General features: G+C 45.4%; 1 protein-coding gene across 5 annotated transcripts in view; it reads right to left on the bottom strand.

The window, feature by feature from the left end:
- CDK15 (cyclin dependent kinase 15) overlaps window positions 1–22,687 on the bottom strand; it is a 276,452-nt gene that overhangs the window by 214,533 nt on the left and 39,232 nt on the right. For 4 of the 5 annotated variants that reach the window (XM_068245101.1, XM_068245104.1, XM_068245102.1 and 1 more), the window contains exon 1: window positions 1,866–2,008. The exons of the other annotated variant lie outside the window; for it this stretch is intronic. In XM_068245101.1, the coding sequence (XP_068101202.1) occupies window positions 1,866–1,985 (120 nt within the window). In that variant the 5' untranslated portion in view covers window positions 1,986–2,008. Of the gene's footprint in view, window positions 1–1,865; window positions 2,009–22,687 lie in introns of those variants that run through there. 5 annotated transcript variants of the gene reach the window in all.

The raw sequence follows: 22,687 nt of genomic DNA, 5'->3' as shown, positions 1-22,687 counted from the left end.
TCACTGTCACACTGGCTTTATTTAAACCAGAAATGGGCAACTTGCAAAATACAGTGCCTCATGTTTGGCCCCTGACTAAGTCAAAGGATATACATTATATTTTGAGGTGATCCCCACTAGTTTCTCCCTTGTAACCTTCTCACAGGTTGGATTCCTGGAAACATTTAATAACTGCTATTTTTTAATAAGCTTTCAAAAACTAAGCACTACATCAGGTTTTAAAAACACAACAGAATATTCTGACTATGAAATATCAAGAGTAATGGCATGTGATGACTGCAAATCTAACTCCACACCTCTGATCTCCCCCCCCCCCCCTTTCTTTGCACTTTGGATACAATCTCCTCTTGTCTGTCTGCCAACTTCACCTCAATGCCCCAAAAATGCTTGAAACTCAACCTGGAAAAGTCAGAACTCATGATCTTCCCACCCTATTCATTGAGCCCTCTCCCCAACATCTCCATTGCTATCAACAACACATCCACCCTCCCTGCCCATGAAGCCAGCAGCCTGGTCTCACCCTTGACTCAGCACTCTCCTTCACTTGCTGCATCCTGACAATCTCCTGGTCCTGTCACTTCCAGCACCGCAACATTGCCAGAACCCACCCCTACCTAACCCAAATGCCACTAAACTCCTCCTGGTCCATGTTCTGGTCCTCTCCCATCTGGTCTATTCTAATGCCATCATTCCAGAGATCAGACTCTGATCACATCAATCCTCTTCAGCTGCCCCTCTTTGGAAGTCCCTTCCCTGGCTCCCTGGCTCCTTTGGACCTACATTTAAACTGCTCCAACTGACATGCAAATCCATCAATCATAACTCTCCTTGGCAGCCTCCATTTCCCTTTCAGTTCAGATGTCCTTTAAGTAAATCATCTGATCTGCATGGCAGGACAGCCAGGCAATGTCCAATATGTTAGCGCTTTATAAATCAATAATAACTATAATTGTTTAAAAGGAAATAACTAAGGTAGTATTCATCCTTCATATCCCTCTCAGGTCAGTTGTCCTTTAATAAAGATAATTCCCATCACCAGAGCTTTTTGGAAATATGGAATTAGTGCCTGATTTCTGGAAAGGCCCCAAAGGCCATGAGTCCACAGGGCTTGCTAGATATGGAATAGGGGTTACTGCATATGGAAGCTCAGACTTCAAATCTAAAAGGGTAGCAACACAGCCAAGGAAAGCTGTTGCCCCAGATAGCTGTACATGAAAGAGAGGGGCTGTTCTACATGGATTTTACTCATGGGGAAGGGGGCTGCACATAAAAGAGGAGGGATAGGGCTGCGCCTGGAAGGAAAGCAACAAAAAAAACAGAAAACCTATAAATTAAACCTTGCATGAAATGCACAAAACTCTTTACAGCTTCATTAAGTACTTGAATTCTGAACCTTGGCCTGTACAATCCCACTCCTGCTGTGCTGTAATACTACACCACAAGCAAACATGTTAATTGTCATATTGCTCGACTAACTACAGTATTTAATGTAATTGTGATTCTGAAACTTGCTTATCTTCTGAAAATGTGTTCTTTAATCTGATTAAGAAGCAGTGACTTGTTTGTTTTGGATTTTTTTCTATGTCTTACACACCACTGGCATATGGTTTTAACCAATAAATATGCAAGAAGAGAACAGTGAAGGTCCTATTTACTGTATATAATCAGCCAAAAGGGCTGTCTATGCGTGACTGCCACCCATACAGTTTGGAACCATCTTTTAAAACATGAAATCAGATTGAAAAAATGAATTGCATTGAATCCCTTTCACATGCATATCTACAGATATTACAAGACTGCAGTTTTGTATTAGGATACAGCACACAGATACAGCATTGATAATGTGATAGTAAAGTGTGAAATACCTCTAACTGAGGGGACTCTTCAGACGCAGAGCTATCCTCCTCTTGTTGGTCCGAAGCTCTTACTCTCCCTGAGCCACAGCAATAGCTGCGGATAGCATTCACACACAGCACTTCACCCATCACTTCCAGTGCAGCTTCCTTATCCTTGTGTCTCTTCTGCACTACCAGAAAGCTCTACACATGACTCACATGACACCCCAGCTTCCAGCAAACAACCCCATGACTCAGTGTGCCTTCCCACATACCTAAGGATTCCAAAAAAACACTGTATTCCTGCCTATAACATGAAACGAATAGGATAGCCATTTCCTTCACAGAACAGCCCAATGCAATAAGCTATAATAAGCGATGCTGCACGGTAAATGTAGCGTAACAAGTAAAACGATCACATGTGAAAATATATATCATTGTTCATCAAAGCAAAGTTATTTTTTATTATTATTAAAGCATTCAGTATATAGTGACTGTATGCTACTTTATTAAGTGAAGTAGGCAAATAGCCTCCCCAAAACTCTTTGCACTCTTATGCTAGGTATGCGTTTTTTCTGTCAATTATTAATTTGATCGATTTTCAATTTGTTTTTCCACTCGATTCTCTTATCATTTCGTATCAATTTCCATTCACTTCTATGAGAAATCAAGCTGTAAAATGGTCGAAAGTAATATCGGACGTGATGGAAATTATCTATCAAATGCAACTATTGAACGCAAAAACGTATTGTGTGTACCTAGCATTAAAGTCCTTGTTCACATTGCCAATGCCAAATTTTCATTATTAGTATAGGCAGAAACAGAACTGTGCCACTGCTCACACTGTTTTTATATCTGATGCTACCATTCCAGAGAAATTCCCTTTGCAATATTCAGTCATTTGACCCAAAGATGCATCCAGAACGCATGGTGTTGGCAAGAAAGTGTGTCTTCCTCAGCTATTCAGCACAGACACTTCTAGCTGTATACCAACCAAGAAATATATATCCAATTGACAAATCAACAATAATTCTACTTAAGTCTGTTGGAATCTACAGAAAGACAAAGAGAGGATCCAGGGGACGTGGGAAAAGACGTTATTCACTGAAGAACCAAAATAACTCTGTGACAAAATCTACAGAGTACACCCAGCCAACAACCCTAATAGCTCCAGCACAATCCAGCAGAGATGACAGCCACCCATCTGGAGACTGTTACCTCCTGGAGTCCTCAATCTCAGACCTCAGCTCCCAGGGTAGCCCCATCAAGGCTGTCCTCTGCAACGTCAGATCAATAAACAACAAAACAGCAATCATACATGATCTAATAGAGTCTTCTGATCTGGCCTGCCTGACTGAAACCTGGCTTTCTGAACCTGTTGGCCCCACCCTGGAGGCAGCTGTGCCAACAAACTATTCCGTGATATACTGCACCAGGAAAGAACGCAGGGGAGGAGGGGTTGCACTTTGCTTTAGATCAGCTTTGAAAATCAGACCACTTACTGTAGGTCCTACCAACTCGTTTGAATGCTTGGGGGTGCAACTTTCAGCTGAGGAAAACATTAACATATTGCTGATCTACCGCCCACCAGAAAAATACTCAGACTTCCTTGAGGAACTTGTAGACCTCCTATGCAACCTAACACTGGAACACCCCAGATGGATTGTTCTTGGAGATTTCAATACATGGGTGGACGACTCCTCTTCACAATTTGGAAAAGAGCTACCTCGTGCCTTACATGAACTGGGCTTCCTCCAATCAATCAGCTCTGCTACTCACAGGAAAGGTCACACTCTGGACCTTATATTCAATACTGGGCTGTCAATAGCCAATGTGGAAATTAATCCTGTTGCCTGGTCAGACCATCACACTATCCACTTCTCCCTCTCAATACCAGCCGTCAAACACCAGGTCAAGAATCAAATAAAATATCGCCGCTTAAAAGGGCTAACACCTCAACATATCCGAGATAACCTTAGCTTTGATGAATTGACTGATTTCAGCTTGGACCCTGATACCATGGTGTTTAAATACAACAAATGTGTGTCCTCCACCTTTGAGACCATTGCTCCTCTGCGCACCAAATATCTTAATCCACACCATCATGCACAGTGGTTTGATAACGCTATAAAAGAGCTGAAAAGACAAGGCCGAAAACTTGAGAGGCTGTGGCGCAAATCTCAGTCCCCAGAAGACAAACATGCCTTAATCTTCCACTTGAAGAGCTACCAAAAGGTAATCACGGGAAAAAAATCATCCTTTCTATCACAAGAGATTGCAAATGCAGTTAACAAACCAGCCCAACTGTTCCGCACAGTGGAAAAACTCTGCAACCCAGCATGTCAAAAACGTAATATGGAGTCTTCAAAGGACCTCTGTGACCAATTTGCCCATTTCTTCACAGACAAAGTCTCCGCTATAAGGTCCGCCATCCAACTTACAGCATCTGAGCCTAATATAGCGCCGAAGACCATTAGCAGAGCCCACGTAACACCTTGGTCAAACTTCAAAGAAATTGATGAAGAAGTCACATCAAGCATCCTCCTTCACGTCCGCCTAACTACCTGTGACCTGGATCCTGGCCCAACACAGTTCATGCTGAACTGCCCCGACCTGTTCGTACCGGTATTCCTCAAAATTGTTAACTGTTCCTTACAATCAGGGATATTTCCTGCTTTACTGAAAGAAGCAATCATCAGGCCTCTCCTCAAAAAACCCTCCCTGGACCCAGATGCAATGACCAGCTCCAGACCTGTCTCTAACCTCCCCTTTCTGGGCAAGCTAATTGAAAAAGCTGTATACCTCCAGCTAGAAGCCAGAATCCTACAAAATAACAGTTATGACCCATTCCAGTCTGGCTTCAGGAAACACCACAGCACTGAAACTGCCCTCATCCAAATATGCAACCACCTGCTCATGGCAAGAGACAGAGGAGAGTGCTCGATCCTCATACTGCTAGACCTTTCTGCAGCCTTTGACACAGTTGACCATGACATCTTGATAAACAGGCTACAGGAATACTGCGGCATTGATGGCATAGTACTTCAGTGGTTCCAATCCTTCTTGAGTGGCAGAACCCACAAAGTGTCTATGGGGCCCTTCCTGTCCACCCCTGTAACACTTAAGTATGGGGTGCCCCAGGGCTCAATCCTCTCTCCCCTGCTTTTCACGATTTACATGCTACCGTTGGGAAAACTAATCCAAAAACATGGCCTGACATACCACTGCTATGCAGACGACACCCAACTATATCTTTCCTTCAAGCCTGGTGTGACAGACCCAACTCTAACTATAAACGCCTGCTTACGTGAACTACAGCAATGGATGAATGACAATTGGCTGAAACTAAATGCAGACAAAACTGAAGTCCTTCTGATTGGAGGGCAGAGCATGATAACAAAACAACTTAACTTGCAGTCTTCACCACTGGGAATAGGAGGCACGGATCTACGCAGCTCTGATCATGTGCGTAGCCTGGGAGTTCTAATTGATGGGGATTTAAACTTCAGAACTCAAATCTCTGCTGTGGTGAAATCATCCTATTTTCACCTGAAGAACATTGCAAAAATCAAGCACCTCATACCCCCAGAAGATCTGCCAACCTTAGTCCACGCCTTCATCACATCCCGACTGGACTACTGCAATGCTCTCTACACTGGCCTTCCAAAAAAGATCTTGTACCGCCTACAGCTGATACAGAATACTGCTGCCAGACTGCTAACCAACCAACCCCGTCACTGCCACATAACGCCAGTCCTGCACTCCCTTCACTGGCTACCTATAGAATGGAGGGTCCTATTCAAGATCGGCCTACTGACATTTAAATCCCTGAATAATCTAGGCCCTGGATACATGAAAGATATGTTATAGCTGCGTAGCAATCCCTGCATTCTCAGATGCACAGGTTCTAATAATCTAGTCATACCCAGAGTCCACTTGGAAACTTTTGGTCCCAGAGCCTTCTGTCATGCTGCCCCTACGTTTTGGAACTCCTTACCTCAACAGATCAGGACAGCCCCATCCCTGGACGTGTTTAAATCCAGACTGAAAACCCACCTGTTCAGTCTGGCATTTGCAGAAATATAACTTTTGTTGTGTGGATACTTCATCTTACTAATTACTGAATCTGAGAGAGCCCAAGCACTTTGAGTCCTATGGGAGAAAAGCGCTATAGAAATGTTATTGTATTGTATTATAGAGTGCAGCTCTCACTGCTAAGCCCAGAGCTTACCTCCTCCTCCTGCTGCTTAAGTTATAAACACATAACCAATTACTGTCACCCACAGGGAGTGGGACTTGATGGCTTGGGCATCAGTTCATGGCTGTGTTTTGTAAAGATGCATCACTAGCCTAAAGGCTAATGATGTATCCGTTACTATGGAGCGGGGTGGGGAGTGATGAACCGCGCACTGCGAAGCAGCTTCCTTCGGGTGGGGTGAGTGGGAGAACAATGTGCTTGGGGGTCAATCAAGTGTTGGATGTAAGTAAAAAAATCTCCATGCCAGATTTTTAGGAAATATTAGGGGGCTCCCATACACATGTTGGATTTTCAACCAAGGCTAAACTTGATCCAGTATTTCTGCAAAGGTTTAGAGATTAAAGTGGATCCGAGATGAACTTTTACTCATTGCATAATTGTGTTCCTTTCCTATTGTTTATAGGGCATTCCTCAAGCCTAATACTTTTTTGTTTTTGTTTTAATACTCTAATTCCCTATAAACTAAACAAGCCCCGCCCACAGCTTTTCAGAGAGCTTTGGCATTTTCAGACAGTAGCAAGGGCTCATGGGAGGTCAGTCTGGGCAGGAGGAGGGGGAGGTATTACTAGCCAGAAATTTCAGAAGCAGAGGGGAGGAGGGAGGGGGAGGGGGGTTAGGTTTTTTTTCACAGGCTGAGTGCTGAAGATGCAGATAAGCTTGCCTGTGGGTAATGTTTACAAACAACATGGCTGCTGTCATTGTATCACAGGAAGAAATAATTATATTCTATTGAAGCTGTTTGCAGCTAGATTTGCTGTGTAAACTATCTAAACTTTATTTAGACAAATGGGTCCTAAAAATTCCTATCACAGATAATCCTCCACAAGTCTGAGACTTCTCAATATGACAAACACAATTGCTAACTTCCAGCCAGAGCAATATCCTGCCTCTATCTGGCCAGCAGATGCCAGTCAGCCAATCAGGTGCACTGTCATACACCCCTTGCCTGCTGTACCACAGGAATTACATAGATTAGCATTCAGGTGGGAGGCTTCGGTTGGACGCAATCGTGAATTGCGTCGTTTACAGGGACGCCCCGTGTAGGCACATCTCCCACACGGTCCCCTCCCTAACCACTCACCTGTCAACCGCATCCTAGAAGCTGCAAAAAATAAATTTAAAATCACAAACACTGGTCCACATGACAGCCCAGGGGCCCCAGGTCTCTCTCACTCACTGGGGCCCCCAAACCACCATGCGACACCTAGAGGGTAGTGTTCGGGCAAGCCCTGGACCTCTCACCTCCAGGGAACTCACCCCACCACCTCTAAACTGAATGCCAACTGCAACAAACACAATTGCTAACTTCCAGCCACAGCAATATCCTGCCTCTATCTGGCCAGCAGACGCCAGTCAGCCAATCAGGTGCACTGTCATACACCCCTTGCCTGCTGTACCATACCTAGCAGGAATTACATAGATTAGCATTCAGGTGGGAGGCTTCGGTTGGACGCAATCGTGAATTTGCCCGCACTTCCCTCTAGGTGTCGCATGGTGGTGTCGCGGACGCGAGGGAAACGCTATGCGTGCACCTGTACGCATATATGCGTTCCCTCCTTTTGATCCGCATCACCGCATGCGGACGCGGGGGGAACGCCGTGCGTACATGCGGAGAATTTGATGCATCCCGCCTCTGCCTCCACCTCTCACTCACCACCAGCATCCTGTGGTGGTGGGGTGGGAGTGGTCATGGGGGGGCGTGGTAGCATCCTCTGGCCGCCCAATGCCATTTTAGGCCGGCTCCTCTCTCCCACAGGCAGCAAAACTTCTGAGCCTGCCCTGATGATGCTGGTAATCTCACCAGTGAAACCGGTTGGCCTCTAAGGCTCTCTTTGTGACCAGACACACTTGTGGTGGCAGCACATGGGCTTCTGTGGATGGACTTTGCAGTGACCAGCTACTCAGATGAGTATACCTCAATGATATGCATTTTTACTGGTGACTTGAAAACAGCCTCCTATGGAGTAACCACTGTTTACCATATGATTATTGAAACAGCTTCCTAGGATGCACCAATATGCTGCTATATGCTGTAGTTTGCTGGAACTTTGAGTTTGTCTATGTCAAGTTGATGCTGCTGAAGGGATGACCCTGGCGGATTGTTCCATGAATGAACTATATCAACTTTAATATCACACCATCCGTACCTGCATATGTCTGTGGTTTAAACACTTACCTGTGAATCTGTCTCAGAATGTACTTCTGATTGGGGCACTAACTCTGGTGAATTGCTTGTTGCTCCTGGGGCTTGCGGATGTGTCAGGCTTGCTGTGAATATAATTTTTTGTTTACTAGCCCGAAGTGCTTGCCACATACAGTGTGTTCCTATCAATCTACCTCTGTGCACCTGGCCATTGTTATAGCTCTTAAATGAGACAGCTTGCCTGACCTGTGGACCTGCACATCAATTATTTTGTGATAACATATGCAGTAAGACCACCTATTGTGATGGATTGAATCTCTCTATCAGCCGTTATTCAGCCTTTTGATCCTGCAAAATCACTGGAAATATTATAGCAACACAGCCGGAATCTGATACACCTGTGCTTTTTCTACTAGGATGTCTTTTTCCATTTAGGTCCTGGACACTTGGCCTTTAAAACCAATGAAACATTGCAGCAACACAGCCGGAATCTGATACACCTGTGCTTTTTTACTAGGATGTCTTTTTCCATTTAGGTCCTGGACACTTGGCCTTTAAAACCAATGATATATTTTTCTCCAAGGTTTTTTTGTTTCAATGTTACCTGCTAGGAGTCGCTTCCCCCTCTTTTTGCATTAAGATATTTGATGGATTGCGCACTATCAATATTTTCTTTAGGGGATCCCCTACATCTTTCCATCTGGCCTAGACATGGTGGCACAACTATGTGTTCTGGTCAATTTTAAATAGATTTACATATATATGTGTTTGTATTTTGGTCATTAATAAAATGTGTACTTTTATATATAATGTATCTAAACTTTAAATAAGATATATATATAGACAAGTTACTTGTTATAGTTAGTTCTTCATCTCGGATCCGCTTTCACAGTTTGTGACCAGCACTGTAGCTCAGTAGACTCTTATCATTATGAATATCTGAACACATAACAATAAAAGTTGTTAGGTGATACCATTAAACCATTACCAGCTTCAATAGAGTTATCTTGTTTGAGATAAGTGCACTGCAATTGACCTCAGTTGGCAGAACTCTGTAAATTCTTGGAATGCTTTGCTCTCTCCCTGCTAACAGAAAATACAGAAACTGAAAGCAGAAGTTCTCTATTATTGTCTCACACTGCCCCCCTGTGACAAGTGGCCATAAATACACATTACAGCAGGAGGTGCTTTAGCTGGCTAATGCTGTATAACCAATAAATCAGAGAAATTGAGGTCATGCAAGCCATCTAAAGTATACCAAATCTGCTTTTATTACATAAATATCCACGTCAATCCCCCATAAATACAGAGATTATCAAAAATACTACCCCAAACCAATTAAAAACACCAATTGCGGAGCATTAGCAACTGTGTGCCTACGTGACAAAGATATCATGCATCTATAGTTATGCTGCAAACTTATCCTGGCCAGGAAATAAAACATAACAGCATCACATGCATCCGCGCTTGCTCACTCCTCACATAACTGTGCCATTAGCAATGCAACGTTGGGGGGCCCCCTAGTAATAAATGCAGAAGCGTGGAAACATTAAAGCCAAGCCAGATTCAGTTCCATCAACTTAATGCAATTTCTCATCAGCTGAGCACATGAAGAGGCAAGGAGGAAATGCAGAAGCGTGGAAACAGCGTAGCCAAGCCAAATAAAGTTCCATCAACTCTGTGCAACAATACATCTGCTGCTGCATTTCGGAGGCATTCATATACGATCTCACCCGTCCTGCTGCATCACTGTGGGTTGAGGTAGGTTGCCGGGCTTAAGGTACTGTGACCGTTTGTCACCTGCTCAGACGTGTGCTGGGGCCGAACAACAGTCCCCTCACATCAGCGCACTTCAGTAAGTCGGAGACGCCAGCCCGGGAGCCCATAGGCAGCGTGTGTGAGGAGGAGTTGCGTCACACGCACCAGTAGTAGCTCCGCCCACCGACGCGTTTCACGCCCTCATTGGGCGTTTCATTAGGGTGTGTCCATGGCTGCTAACAGCCCATCCTTTGTATCCGCCTTAGCTCCGCCCTCCTTTCACTCGCACTGTCATTCAACAACAAGATAGACAGCTCCTTCAGGGGGCAGGCCCAGTATGGAATCTGGCTGGCTAAAACGTGTTTCGTAAAAAGACCATATACATAATTTCATACTTTAACAGCATAGGCATTTGGCAGGCATCATTAGTAGAGCAATTAGGTGGCCTATATCCAAGGCCATAACTATACATTATAATAAGATACTGGAAGCACAAGTTCCGCATGTCAGCATAGTCCTACTTCCAGCCAGGCTGTCCATTATATAACAGCAGTTAGATTGCCTGTCAGGCTTGGATATTGTCCCCTCAGATTGTAGCTTCAGATTACAACATTTGATCAGCAGTCCGCATATTCCTCATTGATCAGATACTCGTACTTCCTTAATTGCAGGATGCCATTCACATATATGTTATAAAAGGCACACTCACAGGTCTATTTTCATGGCACAACAGAGTCACTGCGGATCCATTCTTTCCTCATGCTTTACCCCTGGGAATAGTCCTGGCTCAGATATTTTGGGACCCTGGTGCTGGGACATACAGTCACCCATATTTATTAACCTTGAGGAAGGGGGATAGGTCCAATTCTGCGTTGAGTCCACCCGGGAAGACACTCCCAAGTTTGAAGATCCACATGGCCTCTTTACAGTAGAGGACCTCATCAAAATCTCCCCTTCTACCTGAAATTTTCAAACTATATATTCCCTTCACCGAGGTCCCTTTTAAACTATTCTGATGATAGTCCCTGTAATGGTCATAAATTATTCCTGTTGCCTTTCCCCCAGTAATTTTACAAAAGTGCTCCAAAACTCTTTCTTTTAGGGCCCTTTGAGTTTTGCCGATGTAACTCAGGCCGCACGGGCATTGTATCATATATACTACTTTTTTAGTGTCACAATTAATGAATGACCTAATGGCATATTCCTTTTCCCCCCTGCAGTCTGAAAATACACCAGTCCGATCCACGTAAGGGCACATTTTACATTTTGAACATTTGTACATTCCCATTGGTTTTCTCTGGTCAAGCCATGTAGAGGGATTTTTTAGCAACTCACTATGCACCAACCGATCCCTGAGGTTTGGTGCCCTCTTTGCTGTTAGGAGGGGTCTTGGACCTACAATTTTTGCAACATCTTTATCTGAAGTCAAGATAGGCCAGAATTTATTCAGCATTTCTCGGAGGTTCTCCCAGTGCGCTCCATAGCCGGTCACCAGGCGCAAGTGCCCCTCCCCCTCCGCCCTTCGCGGCATCCCCCTGGGGGCCAGCAATTCCTGCCGGTCCAGATTCCATGCTCTCTTTAGTGCTCGACGCAGCACAGAATGCGTATATCCACGTTCGCGGAATCTTCTATACATACTTCGGGCTTCATTTCTAAAATCAAAGTCTCTACCGCAATTTCTCCTTAGTCTAAGGAATTGCCCATAAGGTATTCCCTTCTTTAGGGATGGCGGGTGATGACTGTCCGCATGCAGTACTGTATTTCCAGCCGTGGGCTTACGAAAGGACGTTGTGACCACCCTTTGGCCCTCAATCCTCGGCAGGAGATCCAAAAAAGGGATCTCACTGCCGAACGTGAAGGTCAACCGGATATTTTTTCCATTTTTGTTAAGCTTGGCCACAAATCGTTCCAATTCGTCTTTGGTGCCCTTCCATACCAGCAAGATATCGTCGATAAATCTAATCCAGAGGGCGGCATGCGCACCATACTCCGGACTGGGGAACACTTGCTCCCTCTCCCAGAGTCCCAGGTGTAAACATGCGTAGGCTGGCGCACATGCCGCCCCCATCGACGTTCCTCGCAATTGCTGGTAGTACTGCCCGTCAAAAACAAAACAATTCCGCGTGAGGATCAATCTCATCGCCTCAACTATAAAGGCGTTATGGGCCGACGCAGAAGGATGCCGCTCGCGGAGGAAAAAGGACACTGCCCGGAGACCCTCCTCATGCGGGATCGACGTGTAGAGGGACTCCACATCGATCCCCACAAGGAGGGACCCCGGGGGCACCTCGAAACCGGCCAGGACACCCAATACATCACGAGTGTCCTGTATATAAGATGGTAGCGCTTGAACCAATGGTCGTGTTTTCTTGTCAATAAACTGGCCTAATCGTTGCGTTGGACTGCCTACAGCTGACACTATCGGTCGACCAGGTGGATTGGTCAAGGATTTATGGACCTTGGGGATTATATATATAGTTGGTATATTGAAGGTACTCACTAACAGGAACTCATGTTCCCTAGTGGTAAGAATTCCCTCATGCATTCCCTCATCTAGCAAACAATTGACCTGATCTTTGATTGCAGGAAATGGATTTTCCCGAAGTTTTCGATACGTGTTCGTGTCGTTCAGTTGTCTTTTAATCTCTTCAATATATTTATCCTCATCCATAAGAACAACATTTCCCCCTTTGTCACTTGATTTAATAACTAATTTTGGGGCTTTTTGCAGCTCATCCAGTGCTACTTTTTCTTGTGACGTTAGATTGTTTTCCCCTTTAGGAGGGAGAAGGTTCAGTTTCCACAGTTCCTGTTCAATTGTATTCAAAAAGACATGAACATTTTTGTTTTGAGATAGGGGGGGCATAAATGACGATTTTACCCGTAAATTTGTGGTTGGGGGGGGGGGGGGGGATGACACGGGGGGACATAATGGCCCCAAGGGGGGAATGTTGTTCTCTTCTTCATTTGTACTCCAAGAGTGATCACCAAACTCATCCATAAGTGATTCAAGGGCTATCATTGCTTCCCGTTCATTTATTGATAGACATTCATATCTGTTCTGGGGATTGACATCAGGTGATTGATTTTCACCAAAGGTTAATTTTAGTGTCACTTTCCTCAAGAACAGATAGATGTCCTTATATATTTCAAAAACGTCACCTGCTATCGTAGGGGAGAAAGACAGCCCCTTCTCAAGTAGGGAAATATGAGTTTCATTCAATTTGAATTTTGAGAGATTAATCACATTCCTGCTGGTTTCATCATCAACCCCTCGCTCCATGATTTTTACTTTTTCTGACTCCCACTGCGTGTCACTCTTCCTGAGATTTCTTCCCTCTCCTGGTCGTTTCGTTCTGATTCCACCCTCCTGTCCCTCCCCCCTCCCCCTCTCCCTCTTCCCCTGCCTTTCCTGCCTCTGCCTCTTCCTCTGTTGGGGGTTCCTTCGTCTAAAAAAGTCACAGACTTTCGGCTGACAATTGATCCGTCTGTGTCAATACTGGAAGGTTCTAGACTATCCAGGCCCGAGGACCCCCTTCTTTTCTTTTTCGCTTTCTTTTGTTCAATGCGATTAATGGGGTTAAGGGCCTCATCTGGATCCCATCTGGCCAGATCTTTCTGAAACTTCTGCTGTTTTTGTTTTTTAATGGTAGCCTGGATTCTTTCTATTTGTTTTTTAAGGTTATCATTGAATGAGTTGAATTCAGCATGTTCACTCAATCCATTCAACTCAGCTGCACTTTCCATTACCTCAACCGTAATTTCCTGTAATTGCTCCCTTTCCTCATCAGCCATCATTTTAAGTATTTCTAGACCTCGCTCTAGTGCTTTTTCTTTCCACTTTTCAATGAAACGAGAGGTTAATAAATTGCCAGCAGGAATGATTCTTTCTAAAATGCCATCCGGGATAACACTGGCCTTAACATATGATTCCAGCAGGGAAGCATTCCACTTTCTTTTTAGTTGTTTGATTAATAGGCCCTTATGTATAAAAAATAATTCCTTTAATTCTGTAACATCATCATCAGTTTCATTGGTGGTGGCAGTAAAGCTAGCTGCGATCTCACCATCCAGGTCTTCTCCTATTGTATAGGCCATTGTTTTTTGCCAGCCAAGAATTTGGGTTAATTAGCAGTGTTAATTAAAATGGGGTAAACAATGAATAATGATTATACCGTTGTAGGGGGATGTGCTTTATTGGCACTACGCTATAGGTGTTTGATAAAACACAAATCAATTAGTATCTATTAAGCAACATTATAGCTTTTGGTGGATAGTAAATGGTTCCTACACCCCAATCATATCTATATGGGGGAGGGCTTAACCCCGGGTGCAAGTTAATCAATAAATCAGAGAAATTGAGGTCATGCAAGCCATCTAAAGTATACCAAATCTGCTTTTATTACATAAATATCCACGTCAATCCCCCATAAATACAGAGATTATCAAAAATACTACCCCAAACCAATTAAAAACACCAATTGCGGAGCATTAGCAACTGTGTGCCTACGTGACAAACAGTGGCGTAGCTAAGGAGCTCTGGGCCCCGATGCAAGTTTTACAATGGGGCCCCCCAAGCACTCTATACATAGCAATTAATACGGTGCACCAAAACCTTCCAATGGCAACTACAGTGTCAGAGGTGTAAGAAGGGGATGGGGAACAGTTTGTTAATGATTACCACTACTCAAAGTATCTATAGAAGTGATTATTATGAGCACAGGACCAATAGAGAGCTAATACTGTAGTTGAGGGAGGGCCCTTCGGGGCCCCTCTGGCCCAAGGGCCCCGATGCGGTCGCTACCTCTGCACCCCCTATTGCTACGCCCCTGGTGACAAAGATATCATGCATCTATAGTTATGCTGCAAACTTATCCTGGCCAGGAAATAAAACACAACAGCATCACATGCATCCGCGCTTGCTCACTCCTCACATAACTGTGCCATTAGCAATGCAACGTTGGGGGGCCCCCTAGTAATAAATCCCTCTACATGGCTTGACCAGAGAAAACCAATGGGAATGTACAAATGTTCAAAATGTAAAATGTGCCCTTACGTGGATCGGACTGGTGTATTTTCAGACTGCAGGGGGGAAAAGGAATATGCCATTAGGTCATTCATTAATTGTGACACTAAAAAAGTAGTATATATGATACAATGCCCGTGCGGCCTGAGTTACATCGGCAAAACTCAAAGGGCCCTAAAAGAAAGAGTTTTGGAGCACTTTTGTAAAATTACTGGGGGAAAGGCAACAGGAATAATTTATGACCATTACAGGGACTATCATCAGAATAGTTTAAAAGGGACCTCGGTGAAGGGAATATATAGTTTGAAAATTTCAGGTAGAAGGGGAGATTTTGATGAGGTCCTCTACTGTAAAGAGGCCATGTGGATCTTCAAACTTGGGAGTGTCTTCCCGGGTGGACTCAACGCAGAATTGGACCTATCCCCTTCCTCAAGGTTAATAAATAAGCCCCCCCTGCACTCTGCTATGCCCCTATAAATCACCCAGCCGTGCTGTCGACACACAGCGTGTCGCAGCCGGCTGTTTACTTCTGTAAGTGTCAGTCTCGCTGCTCCCCCCCCCCCGCCTCCTCCATAGCTCCGGTCCCCGCCCGCGTTCCTTCCCTCCAATCAGTGGGGAGGGAATGGATGCAGGCGGGGACCAGAGCTATGGAGGAGGCGGGGGAGCGGCGAAACTGACACTTACAGAAGTAAGCAGCTGGCTGCTGGATATATGCAGACCCAGCCTCTGTGTGCTGTTAGCATTCTTAGAACCCATCTTGGGTTCTCTTTAACAGGAAAAAATCTGCAACAGTATGAATAGTACTGCAGCCTATAGAAAACCATAATAAACCTGAATTTGTGGAGCATGATAAGATCACATTAAAAATCATGACTGAACTAAGTAACTACTAACACTTGCACCAGTAAAATATCCCCTATTCTCAGAAAGAATGCACTAATACCTTTTTGCAGATTCCACACTTAGTCACATGACCTGTGGCAGTTGAAAAGAGAGCTAAGTCTGGCACTGCAGTGCAAATTGAGACGTTTATTTCAGTAGTGACATTTGGTGCATGATCTTATGCTAGGTACACAAAACAACATTTTCTGAGAGATTTACTGTCAGATCTATTATTTCCAACATGTCCAATCTGATTTCCGATCGATTTTCTGATTGATTTTCCGTTCACTTCCATGGAATATCGAATATGTCCTACTGTTACAAGTGATGGTGCTGGCAGTGGGTGCTGGGTACAGAAGGGTAGCCCGAAGGCTATTTTGCACGATGGTGCTTCTTTCGAATGTCATTACTGAAATAAATGTCTCAATTTGTACTGCAGTGCCGGACTTAGCGCTCTTTTCTATTGCTACAAATGACTGTTTAACCTGTTCTTGCTATGTGGACACATGAAAACATCCAGTTTGCCCCTCTTAGTGACAGTGGCGTAGCTAGAGATCATGGGGCCCATAGCAAAACTTTCATGGGGTCCTTAGATGTAAACCTACCCTGTGGATATGAGCTAATTGGGCAATTTACATTCTCATGCAATTAACACTGCACATAGGTCATGGGCAACAAGATAAAGTCAAAGTCAAAGTCAGTTTCTTTTCATTATTCCGCCCCCCCCCCCCCCCCAAAAAAAATGTATGTGTCTTTCTATCAACCATTCCTGCTGCCTGGACATGATTGTCACGTCCAGGCGGCTGCTGCCTTGCTGTTGCGAACGCCCGCGCGTGCCGCCGCCCAGTAGCCCTGTGATAAATGAATGCGAATATAGTTCCCTTTCATTGATCTAAGTCCCCGGCAGAAAAACCGACGGCTTCTTATCAGAGGCTGCAGTCTTTCTGACAAAAATAAAAGTTTCCCGTCCTCTATATGCTTCCTGGACGTCAGCACTTCGCTTCCAGGGCTAAAAAAATAAATCTCACTGTGGACATCTTGTGGCCAAATAGTAAAACTACATCTACATACATTTTTTATTAAAATAAACCCACATTATTACATTTAAAATTAACTGTTTGCCTCCCACACCAAAAATTACCCGAATAAAATTTTTAATGAAAAAAAAATTACAATAAAAAAAAAACAACAACATAAATAGTTACCTAAGAGTCTGAACTTTTTAAATATGCATTTAAATTATAAGCTTGTAAATAGTGATGGACGCAAAACTGAAAAAATGCACTTTTATTTCCAAATAAAATATTGGCGCCATACTGTAACGATAGGTGTCAGCAACCAGAGAGAGAATCTGATTCTTGGCGATCTGCAGTATCCCCAAGAATACAGATATACCTGATTATTGAAGATCTGCAGAATCGCCAATAATCAAATATGTCTAACCTCTAGACACCTGAGTGTGTAAGTGTTTTGGTGCAACAGTAATCTTCGGACCACCGGGGTAGCAGGTGGTCCAATAAGTAGAGGAGACTCTACTGCAGTCAAGGACACCTGGAGAGGGAGTCCCTGACTGACAAGGAGCAGTGCCCCCTCTGTGGAGCAGGGGACCCCTGCGGGAAGGCTGGACACCCTGAGGGGGGGGGTGACAGCCAGAAGGTCAGACAGGCCGGGTCGGCAACAGAGTATCAGATATGCAAGGTAAAAAAATCAGAGATCAGAAGAATAGTCAGGAAAGCTACAGGTCATAACAGATATCGGAACAAGGCCTAGTCTGAGGTGTGAGGTCCGTGATCTCAAGACCCTGGAACTATGCTAGAGAATAACACAGAGGATATACAGTAACTGGCTAAGTGTGGATTCCCAGGTCCTCCTGGTTCCACCACACTGAAAGATCTGACTAAGGTCTGAGTGCTAACACATAGGCATTCGCAACGCCAGACAACCAGCAACTGAACAGCAAGAGATATATATAGTAAAGCGCCCCACGGCGCCGCCCAGCTCCCATCAACCAATCCCTAGCTGAGCAGGAATCAGCTGACCGCCCTGATCAGCTGATCTTCCTCCTATTGGTATAAAGAGCTTGTCTTGCAGCGCGCGCGTAGCTCTCCATCTGTGTGCACTACTAGGTCCAGACAACCCAGACGCATGTTGCTGCGGGGAAACCGCCGCACTGGACGCAGAATCCGCCGCCTTACCGTCAGAACATGCGGCGGCCCCCACGCCTTTCTTCCCATGTGCACCATTAGTTCCAGATAACCCAGACGACAATGCTGACGCGGACAAACATCAGACGCGGAATCAGCCGCCTTACTGTCAGAACACGCGGCGGCTTTTCCGCTATTCATCACAGTACCCCCCCCCCGAGGAGTGGACTCCGGACACCTCCCACCAGGCTTTCCAGGGTGTAAATCATGGAACTCTTTCTTCAAATCCTCCGCATGCATGCGGCAATCTGGCACCCAAGATCTCTCCTCTATGCCATATCCTTTCCAGTGGACCAGATACTGCACGGAATTCTGAACCAGGCGAGAATCCAGAATCTTTTCAATCTCATACTCTGGTTGGTCATCCACCAACACGGGGGGGGGGGGGGGGGAGAGGAGTCCACCTGTACAGCTGGTTTCAACAGGGACACATGGAACGATCTCACACCTTTCATGCTGGGTGGGAGATCAACAGCATATGTGACATCATTAATCTTCTTGGCCACTGGAAACCCAAGGACCTAGCTTGGGTGACAATTGTTTCAAGGCCAAATGACGAGTGGATACCCACACCAGATCTCCTGGGGAGAATCTCCACTCCACAGACCGATGTTTATCTGCCTGCTTCTTCTGGGTTTGGAAAGCTTTCCCTAGGTTCCTCTTAACCATTCCCCAAATCTCTTTCAAGGCCCTTTGCCAGTCCTCCAGAGCTGGAAAAGGAGTTGATGCGACTGGCAAAGGAGCAAACTTAGGTGATCTACCTGACACCACTTGGAAAGGGGAATACCCAGAAGAAGAGCTTTTCAGATTGTTGTGCGCAAACTCTGCAAACGGCAAAAACTTTACCCAATCAGTTTGCGCGTCAGCAACGTAGCAACTGAGAAATTGTTGCAAAGATTGGTTAACTCTCTCGGTCTGGCCGTTGGTCTGAGGGTGGTAGCCTGATGAGAATGCGAGTTCCATGTCTAATTGATGGCAAAAGGTCCTCCAAAATTTTGAAAAAAATTGGACTCCCCGACCTGACACTACATTTTTCGGAATGCCATGCAGCCGGAAGATGTGCTGGATGAAGAGATCAGCCAATTCCTGGGCTGAGGGGAGTCCTTACAGAGGGACAAAGTGCGCCATCTTACTGAAACGATCTACTACCACCCAAATGACTGACTTGCCTTCAGACCGAGGAAGTTCACCCACAAAATCCATGAAAATATGAGTCCAAGGTTCATTGGGGACTGGCAAGGACTGTAACGTGCCCACGGGGGCCTGACGAGAGGGCTTACTCCTCGCACAGATTGTGCACTCCCTTACAAATTCCTTACAATCTGAAGCTAAACTAGGCCACCAGGCACATCTAGCCAGTAGATCCTGAGTTCTGGTGGCTCCAGGATGACCCGGCATTCTGGTGAGAGTGAAAAAACTGCAGAATTTGTAACCGAAAGGGCAGTGGCACAAACATGACCCCCTCTGGCTTCCCCTCTGGAACATCCTGTTGATAGGGACTCAAAGTGGTAGACCAATCTCTCAAAGTCTCAGTGGCTGCAAGGACTACCTTTGGAGGCAGGATAGTCTCAGGAGCAGCAGGCTGCACTGACTCGGGCTCAAAACACCTAGAGAGCGCATCGGCCTTGATATTCTTACTTCCGGGAGTATACGTGATTATAAATCTAAATCTAGCAAAAAACAGGGACCACCGGGCCTGGTGAGGGCTAAGTCTCTTAGCCCCCTCGATATACTCCAAATTCTTGTGGTCTGTGTAAACCGTGATAATATGTTCTGCACCCTCCAGCCAATGTCGCCATTCCACAAAAGCTAATTTGATGGCTTACAGCTCCCGGTTGCCGATGTCATTTTTCTCAGCAGGTGAAAATCTGCGAGAAAAGTAAGTGCATGGATGCAGCTTGCCCTGCAATCCTGACCTCTGTGACAACACCGCTCCTACCCCCACCTCTGAGGCATCAACCTCCACAATGAAGGGAAAGGCGACGTCAACATGCCTCAGTATTGGGGCAGAACAGAACAGCTTCTTTAAAGTCAAGAAGGCCGTATGAGCCTCCGGTGACCAATGATGAGTATCAGCCCCTTTCTTGGTGAGACTGGTGAGGGGAGAAATGATGGTGGAGCACCCCTTAATAAATCTTCTGTAGTAATTGGCAAACCCCAGGAACCTCTGGAGTGCCTTCAGCCCCACGGGCTGAGGCCAGTCCAGGACAGCAGAAACCTTCCCTGGGTCCATCGAGAGACCAGAAGTGGAGATGATGTAACCTAGAAAGGCTACCGACTCTACCTCAAAGAGGCATTTCTCTAGTTTGGCATACAGCTGATTCTGACATAACCTCTCTAATACCCATCTGACATGCTTGCGATGTTCAGAGAGGTTGGACGAAAAGATTAGTATATCGTCCAAGTAAACCAGAACAAACTTCCCCAACACTTCCCTGAACACCTCATTAATTAACTCCTGGAAGACGGCTGGTGCATTGCACAACCCGAAGGGCATCACCAGGCATTCGTAATGCCCATCGGGTGTGTTAAAGGCCGTCTTCCATTCGTCACCATCTCTGATGCGAACCAGATTGTATGCACCCCTGAGATCTAGCTTAGAAAAAATCTTGGCGTTGGTCACCTGTGTGAATAAATCGTCAATCAATAGTAAAGGGTAGCGATTTTTCACAGTGATCTTATTCAGTCCTCTGTAATCAATACAGGGGCGGAGACCTCCGTCTTTTTTCTTCACAAAAAAAAAACCTGCCCCTGCTGGTGACCGAGAGGGACGTATGAACCCTTTCGCCAAGTTTTCCCTGATGTATTCCTGCATAGCTAGTTTCCCCGGCCCAGATAGGTTATAAAGATGACCTCTGGGCGGCATACAACCAGATCTCAGATCGATAGGACAATCAAAGGCATGATGAGGGGGAAGTTTTTTCTGCTGACTTTGGGCAAAAGACATCAGCAAATTCTGCGTATTGTCTTGGTACACCTTCAACCTGAACGTTGGAATGATCCAGGGTTACTTTTGCTAAACAATGATGATCACAGTGGGATGACCAGCTCGTTAGCTGACCCGTAACCCAGTCTATCTGAGGTGAGTGGATTTGTAACCAGGGCATGCCAAGAATGACGGTAGAGGTTGCCATATGCAAGACCAGAAATTGCAGACTCTCCCCATGTAAGACCCCCACCTTGAGATGCACATTAGGAGTGCGGGACAAGGGGCGTTTACTCTGCAGAGGAGAGTCATCTACTGCAGTGACCAAGATTGGTTGATCCAAAGGAAGCATGGGTATACCCAATTTTTTCGCAAACTCGTAATCGATAAAATTAGCTGCTGAACCAGAATCAATAAAGGCTTTCGTAGAAGCAGTCTGACCCTCCCATGTGACCGAACAAGGGAGTAACAGACGATCATTATGCAGAGGTAAAGACTGCGCGCCCAGAGTATTACCTCTGACTACACCTAGGCGGCAGCGTTTCCCGACTTCTTGGGACAATTCCGCACTATATGACCCTCCTCTGCACAGTACAGACAAAGCTGCTCAGTTTTCCTACGATTCCTCTCTGAACGAGTTAATTTGGAGTGACCAATTTGCATTGGCTCAGGTGGCGGTGAGGCAGGTGGAGAAGTGGCATAAGAGACATATCTAACCCTGTCCCTACCACGGGTTTGCTTTTGGTATCGTAACCGACGATCCACACGTACTGCCAGAGAGATTGCTTCCTCAAGTGTTTTAGGTTCAGGGTATCCCAACATCAGTCCAGAAAGTGCGTCTGATAACCCTGATAAAAAACAATCTAGTAATGCAAAAGGCCCCCACCTAGCCGACACTGACCACTTCCTGAACTCAGCCACATAGACCTCCACTGGATCCTTGTCTTGACGCAAGGTTTTTAGCTTCCGCTCAGAGGTAGACGCAATGTCTGGGTCATCATAAATTATGGCCATGGACTTGAAGAATTCTTCAACTGACCTAAGTGCTTCATGCCCTGTTGGTAAATTATACGCCCAGGTTTGAGCATCCCCTGAGAGTAAGGTCTTAATAAAGGTAATTCTCTGTGCCTCTGTCCCTGACAGATTAGGCCTCAATTCAAAATATGACATCACACGATTCTTAAAATTCTGAAAATCAGATCTATGGCCAGAAAACTTTTCAGGTACAGACATTCTTAAGTCTTTGACTGGAGGGGATCGCACTGAATTAACAGTCGTCTGAAGGACTTGTAGTGACCCAGATAAGGCAGAGATCTGGGCCTGCTGACCGTCCATCACTCTGATGAGATTTTCCACCGAGGTGGTGAGTGTGTCCAGACGAGTGCTAAGTGCATCCATATTGTTTTGGGCTGGCGTTCTGTAACGATAGGTGTCAGCAACCAGAGAGAGAATCTGATTCTTGGCGATCTGCAGTATCCCCAAGAATACAGATATACCTGATTATTGAGGATCTGCAGAATCGCCAATAATCAAATATGTCTAACCTCTAGACACCTGAGTGTGTAAGTGTTTTGGTGCAACAGTAATCTTCGGACCACCGGGGTAGCAGGTGGTCCAATAAGTAGAGGAGACTCTACTGCAGTCAAGGACACCTG

Source organism: Hyperolius riggenbachi, chromosome 7 (genome assembly GCF_040937935.1).
Source record: "Hyperolius riggenbachi isolate aHypRig1 chromosome 7, aHypRig1.pri, whole genome shotgun sequence".
NCBI lineage: Eukaryota > Metazoa > Chordata > Amphibia > Anura > Hyperoliidae > Hyperolius > Hyperolius riggenbachi.
This window is presented reverse-complemented; position numbering and strand designations above follow the sequence as displayed.